At 34.6% G+C, this 14,199-nt stretch overlaps 2 protein-coding genes across 2 annotated transcripts; one reads left to right on the top strand and one right to left on the bottom strand.

The window, feature by feature from the left end:
• Positions 1 to 5,202: 5,202 nt before the first annotated feature.
• On the top strand, positions 5,203 to 6,851 carry LOC102622506 (F-box protein SKIP28). Its single transcript, XM_006469162.4, has 2 exons — positions 5,203 to 5,775; positions 6,125 to 6,851. The coding sequence occupies exons 1-2, from the start codon at positions 5,365 to 5,367 to the stop codon at positions 6,731 to 6,733; spliced, it is 1,020 nt and encodes a 339-aa protein (XP_006469225.1). The 5' UTR covers positions 5,203 to 5,364; the 3' UTR covers positions 6,734 to 6,851.
• Positions 6,852 to 6,976: 125 nt separating this feature from the next.
• On the bottom strand, positions 6,977 to 11,369 carry LOC102622811 (glucan endo-1,3-beta-glucosidase 3). The gene is made up of 4 exons (XM_006469163.4): positions 11,121 to 11,369; positions 7,751 to 9,004; positions 7,517 to 7,544; positions 6,977 to 7,419 (listed from the first exon to the last, which is right to left on the bottom strand). The coding sequence occupies exons 1-4, from the start codon at positions 11,179 to 11,181 to the stop codon at positions 7,263 to 7,265; spliced, it is 1,500 nt and encodes a 499-aa protein (XP_006469226.1). The 5' UTR covers positions 11,182 to 11,369; the 3' UTR covers positions 6,977 to 7,262.
• Between the last annotated feature and the right edge of the window lie 2,830 nt (positions 11,370 to 14,199).

The raw sequence follows: 14,199 nt of genomic DNA, 5'->3' as shown, positions 1-14,199 counted from the left end.
TGAAGCATAAAGAGCTCCTTTCATCTCTTACTTTTCTTTGTTGCTTGTAGGATAATGCTTGAAACTAAGCTTGAAATGGTTTATAAGTGGAGAACCAACAGATTTTGCCTTACTCATGTTAAATCATTCAAAAACCCTTTCAACATATACTTCTTGAGATAATCATAACTTCACAAATTTTATATCGCGGGAAATCTTCATGCCCAAAATCTGTTTCGCCGGTCCCAAGTTCTTCATTGAAAAAAACTTGCTAAGCACTTTCTTCAGATTATCAATCTTACCAAGATCCTGACAAATAATCAACATGTCATCCACATAAATCAAAAGAATGATAAAATCATTATCACCAAACTTCCTCACAAAAATATAATGGTCGCACATAGTCTTACTAAAATCATGATTCTCCATTAAAAAATCAAACTTCTTGTACCATTGTCTTGGTACTTGTTTAAACCCATACAAAATTTTCTTCAACTTGCACACAAGTTTTTTTTTTCTTTTGGCAATAAACCATTCAGGTTGCTCCACATATATTTCCTCCTTTAAGTCACCGTGTAAGAAAGTTGTCTTTACATCAAGCTGTTTAATCTCCAAGTTCAAGCTAACTGCTAATCCTATAACAACTTGAATAGAAGACATCTTCACTATAGAAGAAAATATTTCTTCAAAATCAACACATTTCTTTTAATCGAAGCCCTTCATAACCAATTTAGTCTTATACCGCTGTAGTGATTTTTTTCAATCTTCAACTTGTAGACTCATTTGTTCTTCAGTGCCCTATTTTCCTTAGGCAACTTTACTAAGTCATAAGTGTGGTTATCATTCAAGGATTTCATTTCCTCTTGCATAGTTTTAACCCACTCACTTTTATATTGGTAAGACATGGCTTCTTTAAAATATTATGGCTCTCCTCCATCAGTAAACATCACATATTCATATGAAGGATATCTAGTGGAAGGTCGTCGTTATCTAATTGGTCTTATTAATTATGGCTCAATTAGTGGTGCAGGTGGTTATGAGGTGCTTGCTCAACTGGTTCTGTTGGACCATCATTATTATCATCTTCAACTCCCCTATGATCATCATGAACTACAGATGGAGAAACTGAAGTTGGAATAATAGGAATCTTTGGAGATAATTGAGACTCATCACTCTTTTCTGCATTGCCAACTATCTGATCTTCTAGAAACACAACATCTTTACTTCTGATTAGTTTTCTTGCCACTGGATCCCATAATATATACATAAATTTTTCATCCCCATAGATTAAGAAAATGCATTCCTTAGCTTTATCATCAAGTTTCGATCTTTCATCCTTAAGAATGTGAACATATGCTCTGCAACTAAATACTCACAATTGTTTATAAGAAACATCTTTCTCAGTCCAAATTCTTTCAGGTACATCGCCATCTAATGGAGTTAAAAGAGAAATGTTAATCATGTCAATTATAGTACGCATAGCCTCTGTCTAGAAAGATTTAGAAAGCTTGGCATCAAAAAGTATACACCTGACCGCTCTCTCTTTAATTGTTCTATTCATCATTTCTAGGGGTGGGCACAGGTCGGGTAGCATGTAGAGCGAGTTGAAAAATTTCAACCCAACCCAACCCATTACATATCTCAACCCAACCCAACCCATTACATATCTCAACCCAACCCAACCCAACCCGCAAAGCTGCGGGTTGGGTCGGGTTGGGTTGGACTTTTAAAAAAATTTATTTTTATAGTTTAATTAAATAGTGAATAAAAATAAATTAATTAATTAAAAATACAAAAATACAAATGTTAAAATCTTTAGAACAAATCCAACATTTCAGAATTTTTATATTTATATTTTTTAACTTTTATATGAAATATCAAAATTTATATAATAATTTTTACACACATATGGGTTGACCGGTTGAGTTAAGTTGATTGGATTGTTTTTTTGAAAAAAATCTATTGTTATAGTCTAACTAATTAGTGAACAAAAATAAATTAATTAATTAGATAAACTAAAAAAATACAAATATTAAAATCCTTAGAACAAATCTAACATTTCAAAGTTTTCATATTTATATTTTTTTAATTTTTATATAAAATATCAAAATTTATATATGGATATACGGGTTGACGGGTTGGGTTGGGTTAAAAATTTTTAACCCAACCCGTAAAATATCACACGGGTTGGGTCGGGTTCACGGGTTGGGCGGGTTGATGCCCACCCCTAATCATTTCTGCAACATTATTTTGTTGAGGGTTTTTTTGGTATAGTCTTCTCAAGTTTTATTTCATGAGATTTACAATATTACTCAAATGGTCCTCTGTACTCACCACCATTATTTGCCCTGACACATTTTAATTTTCTTCATGTCATTTTCTTAACATAAGTATAGAAGAACTTAAATGTATCAAGCAGCTAATTTTTAGATTTCAAAGCAAAAGCCTACACTTTTTTAGAACAGTTATCAATAGAAGTCACAAAATAAAGTGTACTTCCTATTGATCTACTTTGCATCATGCAAATATTAATGTGAAACAAATCAAGGATTTACAACTTTCTAGATGGAGAAAAGCTTTTAAAAACTACTCTATGTGTTTTTTCAGCTAAGTAATGAACGCAAGTCTTGAGGAACATACCTGCGAAATTGAGTAGAAATCTTTTTTTGGTAAGAGTTTCTAACCCTTTTCTCACTAATGTGACTAAACCTTTGATCCCATGTCTCAATGTTAGAATCTTTTGCTTCTATCTTTTTTTTTTTAAATCTTGGCTTCTATCATATAGAGTGTTTACTTTCTTCTCCTTAACTAACACTATGGAACCTTTGGTGAGCTTTTATTTTCCTTTACCAAATTGGTTAATATAACCATTATCATCAAGTTTGCTTGTAGAGATCAAATTAAAGCGAATATCTAGTATGTGTTGACATCTTTAAGTAACAACTTGCAGCCAATGCTGGTCTCTAAGCAAATATCTCTTATTTCCACAATCTTGGATGCCCCCTCATTTCCCATCCGAATATGGTCATAATCACTATTACCATAGGATGTAAAGTAATCATGATGTGTAGTAACATGAAATAAAATACTCGAATCAATCACTCAATCACTGGTATGGCAAGTGAGATTTATAAAGCTCTCATCGTAAACAATATCCATATCACCATCAACTATGGCTCTAATGTTCTCTTTATCATTTTTCTAAGCATTAATTTTTTATTTCGTCTATTCTATTTTCCACAATCTACACTCATTTTTAACGCAACCCATTATCTGATAATGAAAGCACTTCATGTTTTTCCTCTAGGATTTAGATCTTCCTCTAGAGTTATCATTGTTCTGTTGGCAATAATTTCTATTTTGGCTTCTCCCCCACCTTTCTTGCTTTTTCTAAAACAAGTGTATCTGACTCCGAGAGAACTGCTTCAACACTCTTTCTTCTAGATTCTTTATTCTACAGCCTATCTTTAGTTATATCCAAGGTTAATTTCTCATTCGGTGTTGAATTATTCACTAACACCACTAATGTCTTCCAACTGTCATGCAAAGAACTAAGCAACAACAATATTTGTAACTCATCATCTAAAATAATTTTTATAGTAGTCAACAGATCAACCAATCCCTGAAATTCGCCAGTGTGTTTAGTTATATTGCGCCCCTCCTTGTATTTCAAGTTAATAAGCCTTTTCATTAAATTGACTTTATTATGTACTATCGGCTGCTCATAAATTGTTTTCAATTTCCTCCAAAGAACATCAGCCTTCGATTTCTTTGCTACATGATGGTACACACTTTGATCAATCCATGACCTAATAGTACTCACAGCCTTTTAGTTTAATGAGCTCATCTCTTATCATCTAAATCGACGAGTCTAGCTTTTTCGCCTTCAAATGGTTCATGTAAGTCTTTTATGTACATCAAATCTTCCATCCTAGACTTCCAAATACCATAATTTCATGATTTTAATTTAATCATGCATGTTGGGGACTCCTCCATCTCAACCACACAAGTAATGAAAAAAAACACAACCGAAGCTCTGATACCACTCTGTTGGGAAGGGAACTCACGCAAGCAGCTGTAAATTAATCAGAAACAAAACTTTCTCTTTTTGTGTGATTAAAATAGGATGTGTACCACAAGTAAATAAGTAGAAAATAAACCAACACAATCCAAAGTTATAAATCAGCCACAAGAGACATCGATTTTACGTGAAAAACCCAAAATAGGAAAAATCACGGGACTGTAGTTTGATATAATTTTCTACTATATTAATGTGTTAGGTCCATCTCATTTGAGTGGCGCAAGCCCAAATTTCATTAATTTGAGTATTTAAATAATTAAAGAAATATTGAGGAGCTAAGTGAAATTTTACAATAAAATTAGGTTTTGGAAAACTATATATAAAGAAGACCAAGTGGAGGCGGCAGCAAGTTTTACTATCGCAAAAGGACAAGAGAGAGGGAGAGAGAGAGACAAAGGGAATTCTTGGTTTTGAAAATAGAAATTTTAATCTTTGATTGGACGATTGAAAGAAGAAATCAACTCTGATTTTTTTCTAAATTTTGAAGGTAAATTCCTAGCATTGCATTCTAGGTCTTGATTTTTATTTTATATTCTTATTGACTGTTATTTGAGATACCTACTTATTTAAAAGACAAATATTAATCTATTACTATAAGTTAAGAGTATTGAAATTCTTAATGTTGTTAGCCTTTAGTACTATTTAGAGAGGAATTTGTGTTGTAATCTCATTAATATAGTGAAAGATTATATCAGACTATAGTCTCATAGTTTTTCCCGTTTTAAATTTTTCACGTAAAATTTGTATCTCTTATTATCTGTTTTTGCTTTAGATTTTGTTGGTTAATTTTTATGCATATTTATTTGTACACATTCTATTTTGATCACACAAAAGTAAAAGAGTTTTGATTCCGCTTAATTTACAGCTACTTGTGTGAGTCTCTTTCCCAATATAATGAGATTGCAGTATAAATTTTTTTAGATAACATTAGATGCTAATAATATCAAAAATCTCAATATTTTTAACTCATAATAATAGTCTAATAACTATTTTTCCAATAATAACAGCTAACGAAATGATAAAATAAAAATTAAGACCAATAAAATTACAGAGAATCATATCTAGAACTTACTCTCAAAATTTAAGAGCAATCAAAATTAATTTTATTTTCCGATCGTCCAATCAAAGGTTGAAATTTTATTCGCCTAGTGAAACTTGCTGCCGCCTCCACTTGCCCTTCTTGATATACAGCCACGTTTGTAAAATTTCACTTGGGATGGACCCAACACTTTTTGATTATCTAAACAAAACAATCTTATCCTGAAGAGTAGCTTCAAATCCTGCTTACGGGATCCAAAGAAGAGATGGAGACGGCTAATGTAGAGTATAATGAACAGGAAGCCATGGAAACATCCATGAAAATGATGTCAATTCGTCCTTCATCTTCTTTTTCCAGTGTCGATTCCATAAATGAAGAAGAACCGAGGCCACCACATGAGGCTTTGTTTCTTGCACTGGCTTATCTTCCTCTATTTGAGCTTCTTGCTATGAGTGTAGTTTGCTTGTCACTTAGAGATGCAGTGAATAAAGATATCCTGCCATGGCTTAATATCATTTTTGATAGGCCTTTGAACAGACGGTTGTCTGATGAAATTCTAATGAAAATTACTTCAAAAGCCAATGGAAGACTGACAACTCTGGCTCTGATTAACTGTGTCAGAATTACAAATGCTGGGCTTCAACGAGTCATTGAGAAAAATCCATTTATCAAAAAGGTATGTGTTTCACCATTTTTATGTGATTTTTTTCTTTATTTTCTTGCTCAACTTGACTGCATTCATAAGATTTCTTGGTGGGTATTTGTTCTTATTTGGAAGGAAGAATGTTCATCTAATCTTGCTTAAAATATAAATATGATTATCTAAGGCCATGAACTGATCATGAATTTTAATTTTTTTTTTCAATTTTTAGCTCTTGAAAAATGAAAATATGTTAAATCTTAATGCTGGTAAGCCCTGTGCCGTCAGCATACTTCCACGGACGAAACGAATATTTTCTCTACACAACAAGAAATGTGCTTTTGCTTTCTGAAAGGTAACTTGTTTTCTTGCATTTTTTATTCAGCTCTATATACCAGGATGCACAGGCTTATCCCCTCAGGGAGTCATTGAAGCTGTGGAGAAACTATCCGAAAACGACCACACGCTGGAAATCTTGCACATTAGTGGCGTCTACAACATTACAAAAGAACACCTCAGGACACTTCACTCCCATTTGAAATTGAACTCATCTCGACAAAATGAACAAAAGCGGCAGCCTATTCTGTATCATAAAGCCAGACACTACCCGGTACTTGTAAACAGAGAAAATGACCATAGCATCGACGTTGAAATATGTCCGAGCTGCAGTGAAGTAAGAATGGTTTTTGACTGCTCGAAGCAGCTGTGCAAGGGAAAGCCGCCGGCTCGTTGCTGCAGGGGATGCTACCATTGCATTCCAAGGTGTGCAGAGTGTGGTGGATGCATCCAGCCTGAAGAGATGGAAGATGCTGTTTGCAATGATATGTTGTGCTCAGATTGTTGGCTTCAACTTCCCAAATGCAATCTGTGTAACAAGCCATATTGTAGGCAGCATGCCAATCTGGGAAGTAACTCTTCATGCTCCTCTGGATTTATTTGTGACATTTGCCAGTACCAGAACCAGAAATGTTACTCTGAAGAATTTTTAAATTAGAGGAATCTTAGTTTAGATCAACACAGTTTTGTATTTATTGTACATTCATATAAAGATACTGAATGATGAAGTGTATAACATACTAGTTTCTTTGTAGAGTAAACAGCAATTTCAAACCTGCAAGTTGTTCAAAATTAGACCTGCAATTTTCAGCATCTCAATATTTTTGTTTTAAAAAAATAATGAAAAAAGAGAGCAGCAACTCGGCCAACATTTTTGTAATCAAGAGAAACATCATGCTACTGGTTAAAATGCACACTTCAGAATTCCACTATAAAGAATACAACCGAATTCATCCTAACAAGGTAGTTACAATAACGATTCCTGAAGAAATCCTTTGTTCTGTTTGTACAAAATCGAATGAACTTATCATAGAAATTAGCCTGCCATATGTTCAATTAACTTTGACACCCCACATCTCTTCGGGAGGACCAAAATTGGGTGTACTCAGTGTTTTCTGACAGAAACGAGAATGGATATTTCTCAAAGATCCCACTGCCGGAACAAATTCCAAGAAAGACAAATCTTTCTACAAAAAAACTGCAGTCATGAGTGCAACGCTGAAAATCACAGAGCTTGTGACAAGATCACCACCGTAGACATATTTTGGAGAGCAGCCAGAAGTTGTAGTATTTGAGGAAGGAGCCAGTGATGTTCCATTTGTAATGGTGCCATTTCTTCCATGGCTACACTCACGAAACAATGTGTAAAACAAACTTCAGAAAGGAGTACAAGAGAAGATAATACTGCACAATATAAACATATTAAAGCTTCAATGCATACCTTCCTGGAAATATACAAGAACCATGACCTGCAGCAACGAAACAATGTTAGCAACTTTAAAACTGTCAAGGCAAAATAAATAAATAAATAAATAATTGTTCATCTATGTCAATAGGGCATGAAGAAAGTCCACTTCATATTCTTTGCCATCATAGTTGGCGCCCATTAATGCCCACCAATTAATCTATTTTCACAATATCCTTCATGTTTATAAACATAATGAAAGTCACGTACTTGGGTCAGTGGTAGTAATTGTAGCAACCCCCTTGAAATCACAGGTCCCAGGAGCTTTAGCCATCTGTTGATAATATGCATTGAAAGCATATGTTGAATGTGAAATCACATTATCTGGCTCATAACATGGCTGACCCTGCAGCAAGGCTGAGCAATCAACTTTTCCTGGACCACAAGCCCAATCCAGAGCAGCCTGTAGCATCTTTTTATCAGCACCATCCTTGGCAACACAGAAGGTTTGATTTGTCGTATCATTCGCCAAAACAGTTCCAGCCCCGGTCAAGTGTAAGGTATAAACCGGTACTCCATTGGCATTAAATAGCCCCCAGTTCTTTTCAGAGACAGACCCTGGTCTCAGATCCTCATTGTAAAGCTCATAAATATAAGTACTAACTGCAATCCCTGGGTGTTTAGGAGTTCCTGTGTTGTTAAGCACGTGTCTGATTAAGTTACTGTTGTAAGTGTTGGCATTATCAATTGTTGCATCAGATTCAGATGAGTCACCCTTTGAGGGCCAGCCAGACTCCAGGACTACAAGGGGAATATTGGTGAAATTTAGATCGGACATTGCAAAATATGCTGCATCAACAATAGCATCGAAGACATTAGTATAATGTAGGAGCGTGTTGGCATCCACAGCTTCCTTATTAGGTGGGAGAGGACGGAAAAGTGCATAGTCCAATGGAATCACCCCATTGGATTGCATGTAATCATAATATGGATAAACGTTCAGCATAAGATAGGAACCCGTGGACTGCAGAAATTTCAGCAAAGGAACCATGACTGGATCCCAGGAACGGTTAAAGAAAGCTTGAGAAGGAGGAAATGAGTCAAGGATGATGGAAGAAGAATGTGGGGTAGAGACTTTTATCTGATCATCAAGATTAGCAGCAACGAGAGCAGAATGGATAAACTTGAGGGCAGAGACTAGGACTGGACCAGCATTTGGGAGAACAGTTAGGACTTCAGATCCAACAGCAATGGCAGTGATGTTGGTGGTGGGGACATGAGCAGCAACATTCCGAGCAACCCAGTTGGCTGCTGTGGCATTGGACTGACCAATGCCAAGGAGCTGATCATTGGGAACAGAAATGGTCACTTGGATCCCAGTGTTGGCAAGTGCAAGGAGCATGGCTCGATCGGCATCATAGAGCCTGATATGCCTGATATTTTGAGCCTTGAGAAGGGCAACCACCTGAGTTGGGCTTGGCATGTCTGAGAGGTCTGTGCCAATGTTCACACCAATGAAGGCATCTGCAAGAAGTTACCCAACAGAGCAGGTTAGGAAAAGTTCATATTCCACATTCCATCTTGGAGAATTACAGTATTGATGACCACCATACACTTCTCCTCCTCAGAAATCTACAAAGAGATGCTCAAGCTAGAGCTGAACAATAAAGTTGATAAGGGATAAGCATTCAGCACACAGCTGAGTAAGTTGCAGGTGCAATCATGCACAAGACGAGCATCTTTTGTATTTCCATAATCTCAGAAACACCAAAAATGCAATTCGACTTGGGCCTGGTATGAAGCATCTTAACATAAGGCCTCGAACAATCAGAGGGAATGAGCATGACGCTTTTTCTTGGCATTATCTCTCTTTCAATTAAACTCAGAGGCATTGGACACGCAAGTTGATTTGCCCTTGTACGAAGCATCTTAACAGAAGCCCTAGAACAAGCATAGGGAAAGAGCATGACATGATGCTCTGATAAGCAAGATGCATTGGCAGCAAGGGCATGTGTAGCAGTGTGCCTGTGCTGCAATATGCTTTTGGTTATCACCCATAAGCATCCTTATCTGGAAAAAGTCCTGCAGCTAGTTTAAAGAACTAAAATACCAGTTCATTTATTTAATGCTAAATCATTCACACAGCACAAGAAATCTGCATTTGATGATTTTGATCTAGATTGTACTATAAATACCACGAATGTGTGTAAGTACTAATGAGATAGTAATAAATTCTTGAAAATGAACATGATAAGGGCAATATATAGGTAGTTTAACCTCTTGTCTGAGACTACAAGTATTGAAATATATGACAAAAAGCGGGCGCGGAGATTTTGACAGCCGGAGCATATATGGTTCTTACAACCTTACACAAAATGAAATGAATGCAACTTCCATGCCCCAGACATGGGAGTTGCTAGCAATAGAACTTAGAAAATATTGAATTCAAGGTTTGGCACTAAGTCTTAACTCAACAATTGCTCTCCCCAGTGTTCATTGATGACAGATTAAAGTCATTTTTGGGTCATTGTCATCTTCTACATCCATCTGAGTATAAGAGAGAAACTAAATCTTACACTAAATACCAAAATGACTGGTAGGTGATCCATCTCGCAACATGAAAAGCAGAGTCCTAATTTGGCCCTTTTTGAAGGCTTCTTCTACAAAAGCATATGGTCATTAGTGTTGATTATAAAATTTAGTCATTGCAAATATTTCCTTTGATATTTCAGAATCATCATCCTCATTGTTTATATAAATTATATATTTGACAATTGGGTTGTCTGATATTCTGATTTACTCTACCACTTAGATCTACTGTATTTACCAGCTTGGAAGGTGATGGGCTTGTGCATATAGTACAGTGGACCTACTCAACAACATGCTATATACCTAAACAGTGAAAAGACAATCACACGCCTTGTATTACATTTATATAGATACAGTTCATTTGATACTTAACCCAAAAGCATACTAAGCTAAGGGCATTGTGGTCCTACAACATTTTTGACTAAGTTATGTTCAGGTAAAGGACCGTCACATGAGCTGGGACGCAAAATGGTAGAGATTCCCATTAAAGTTGGCAGAGAAGAGATCAGAAAGTTTCAAAGGGAAGATTTTTCTGCAGAGGCATCCCTTCTATTATGATGACAATAAAGTAAATGACCAGAGAGACCAGCATAGGAGAGAAATAAACCCAAACCCACTTTATTTCTTCTTTTAACCAACATATTAATGACTATATAATCTATCATTAAATACTATGACAATTCCGTTAATAGTTTCATTGAAAGCTCCTAAATCCACACATCTTATTTGACATCAAAGTCATTGAGTTAAATCTAAGTGAATGGCACATAAATTTCTGAATGAACTCCCATTATGGGTAGATTAACAAAACAACTTCATTATTATCATTCTCAAGAGAGCCATTAATTCAAGAGAATCCCACAGTGAGGAACCAGCAGAAAAAACAAGTAAGCCCATCATAATAAAAACCAGTTTTTGAAAGATGAACAAAAGAAAGTTAACAAAGAACAACTCGACGTCTGCAAGGCATGACATAAGTACCCATAAAATAAAAGAACAAATCCCATGAACGCGAAATGATGAAAAGAAGTTTAGGCAGAATGAAACCGACCTTTATCAGCAGAAGCAGCAGAGACAGCCAAGAGAAAAAGAAGAAGAACCGTTACTGCCATTGAAACTTCAATATTTCAAAAAACTAACAACAGAAACAAGTCTACCTCCAAGAAAAATGACTCAAATAAAGAGAAACCAAGAGTAATCCAAAAACCCCAACAATGAAAAAGACTTGAGAGAGAGAGAGAGAGAAAAGTTAGCTTCTTTTGAGGAATGTAAGAAGCATGTAATGTAGTGGACTAGTGAACTGTTTGGTTTAGTTGTTAAAGAAAGATGAGTTTTTGCCTGGTAAGAAAGCGGGGCAGGGTTTAAACAAAATGCAATTAGGTCCTTAGTGTTTGCATTAAGTACATAAAATTCTCACAGGTTTTACGATATTAACACATAGATCCATAATTGAAAATTTAACAAGAAAATCTGATGTAATACATTGGTGGGAAAGATTAGAAATATTTAAAGTCAAATCTAACACAAGAGTGTAAGAAATAAACTTTTGATCTTTGTATACTAAAAAATTAATATGTTTCATATAACTAATAAATTATAATATTTAATTGAATATTAATTTTTTATTTTTCAGTTTTTTGAAGTAATAGTTGTCTAATATCGTTAATTTGACTAGTGCTATCGTGGATTTTTCCAAAAAGAACCTAAAGATAGTAGAATTTTGTGGTAATTTCCAAAATATTGGATTTATGTGTCAAGTGTTGAGACTTGTAGGACCTTGTCGAATGTAACAAAAACATCAGGGCCCCCATTGTAGTTTTGTCGAGAGGGTTCTGCACTTTTTCGGTAAGAGTAGAATCTAATCAATGGATTTGGTGTGTCAGAAAATGGACGGTTGAGATTGGCATTCTACTGCATGGTAAGAAGAGAGGCCGACTGGCCTACCACAGAGTGCACACTTGTGAGTCTGCATCAGGCAAAATTTGTGAAAGCTTTTAGAGATGTGTGTGTTTTGGTTCCGTGGGCCCATTTGATGCAGGGCTTAAATTCACGGTCTACGAGGAAAATTGCAGAGCTGATGTGGCAGGTCATCGCAGCTGGATTCAACGGTCTTATTTCCGGACAATGTCTGGAATTTTTGGCATATTTTATTGTTTGTTTGTTTTTGTTTTAGTTGGTTATTTATAAAAAAATAAAATAAAATAAAAAACTATTGGGCCTCTCCAAATCCCAATGATAGTTTGAGCCCTAGTAGCTGTTTCTCCTTTCTACAAAATTACAAAAATATAGAATAAAAGTAAATCTTTTTTTAATTATAAATCTTCGAATTACAGTAATTTATATATATACATATAGGGTATTTAATACATTTTTTATATGTAGATTGTAACTATTTGCAAAAAAAAAAAATCTGAAAACCGTTAACCCCACGAGGGAGAAATGTTAAGTATTGCCCCACAATTCGTATGTTATGTAAGACTTTCATGTGCTGTTTGGATGGTGGGAAAATGCTTTTAGGAAGAAGCCATTGCGAGCCCACTACAATGAAAGGTGGGATGACGTAATGTGGTGGTGACAATGAGTTTGTAGGCATTTATTTTTTCTTTTCTTTATTCTTTGTTGAAAGTTGATGGATTCTTTTTTCTTTTTTTATTTACAAACATTAGTGAAGGTCGTATTTTGTATTGTTCTTCGTGTAAAGTTGTTTGTAGTTATTCTGTGGGCAATAGCTAAAAACGAATTCATGTCAAGCAAGTTCAAGTCAAAACCTCCCTTAATTATGTGAAAATTATTTGTAAAGTCTTTCTCCCTTGCAGAATACAAGTAGAGTAAAGGCACTCCTCCTTAGTGAGGGTTAGTTGTCCGGGCATGTACTTCATAGAATTAAATGTAATAATATAAGTTTTAGTTATATATATGATTGTAAATATCAGTGTATTGATCTACTATAATAACAATCGTAAATATTTGTGTAATACAATAACATAATGCTCAATCAGTTCAAAAAAAAGTCAAAGTAAAGTCATATTTCAAAATTTTATAAGTCGTGGTAGTTCTGCTTATTTATTTATTTTGGTGAGGAGATTTTTACTTGCGAGAAAATTATTCAAAGATATTTTAAAAAGAATTGTAACACATAACCTTGAAGATTATATCAAAATTATCTATCCTATCCTAAGTGTGATGATAAGTCTAGCATCCATCAAATTGATGTATGAATATTGTTGTGATAAGTTATTATAAATATTTTATTCTCCCCGTGTGGTTCAATTTTGATATGCATTAACGGTACTATTTCCACATTGTGTTAATACTATAACAAATCATCACTCACATATAAAATGACACGCCATTTATAATAACTTGTCCTCGTAAAGAAGACATCCAAATTTGTAAATTTTTGTAAGCGTAGAAATGAGCCACAAATTTTCGAATTATTCATTGAATTTAAATTTTTATGGGCCTCTATCTAAAATACCGAAAGATAATAACAAAATAAAACAATACAAAAAAAAAAGATTTATTGACGCAAAAGACAGATAACATGTTGATTTAATTTAAAATTCACGGCTGTAGGGCAGTAGAAATAACATCAACGTGTTTCCTCGATTGTATCAATTGTTGAAGAATGATGTAGGGATACATTGATTTTGGCTGCTCAAGAAGAAGAAGGTTTTTTTTACAAAAAAAAAAAATCGTGCTTTTTTGCGGGTTTTATGGTTTCTTGAGCATTGTAGTCCTAGCAGACAAGTGCGTGGGGATAAATAGTAGTGCTTCTGCATGACATATTTAACAAAAAAATTGGACTGACCCACGTAGAAGATGGACCGGGCCCATTGATGTAGACAATTTTAGCGACGTAGAGCAATTTATATATCTTATTTTTTTTTCCTGATTTTTCCTGTTTGAATAAATTTGTTTGCTCGTAGTAAACAGAGAATATTTTCATATTTTTATTGGTGATTCATTTGCATTATTTGGATCGAGTATTGTGTTGTGTTAATTGACATAAATAAATATCGTTCTCCAATAAGAGTTTACCTAAATTCAGAAAAATTTAGAGTTTGTTTGTTAAACGTCTAAAATCTTAAGATTTGTTAATTTCAGATTTTTTTTAAAAAAAATGCTTA

This window comes from Citrus sinensis, chromosome 2, assembly GCF_022201045.2.
Source record: "Citrus sinensis cultivar Valencia sweet orange chromosome 2, DVS_A1.0, whole genome shotgun sequence".
Classification (NCBI taxonomy): domain Eukaryota; kingdom Viridiplantae; phylum Streptophyta; class Magnoliopsida; order Sapindales; family Rutaceae; genus Citrus; species Citrus sinensis.
The sequence above is the reverse complement of the archived record's forward strand: the minus strand, read 5'-3'. Positions and strand labels throughout refer to the sequence as shown.

What these genes read in the sequence shown, in the direction of transcription:
- LOC102622811 (XM_006469163.4), bottom strand. Translation starts at nt 11,181, where the DNA reads ATGGCAGTAACGGTTCTTCTTCTTTTTCTCTTGGCTGTCTCTGCTGCT. An exon ending in AATTACTACCACTGACCCAA is followed by an intron (nt 7,545 to 7,750) that starts GTACGTGACTTT and finishes TCGTTGCTGCAG; the next exon opens with GTCATGGTTCTTGTATATTT. An exon ending in TCTTGTATATTTCCAGGAAG is followed by an intron (nt 7,420 to 7,516) that starts GTATGCATTGAA and finishes TCGTGAGTGTAG; the next exon opens with CCATGGAAGAAATGGCACCA.
- LOC102622506 (XM_006469162.4), top strand. Translation starts at nt 5,365, where the DNA reads ATGGAGACGGCTAATGTAGAGTATAATGAACAGGAAGCCATGGAAACA. An exon ending in AAAATCCATTTATCAAAAAG is followed by an intron (nt 5,776 to 6,124) that starts GTATGTGTTTCA and finishes TTTTTTATTCAG; the next exon opens with CTCTATATACCAGGATGCAC.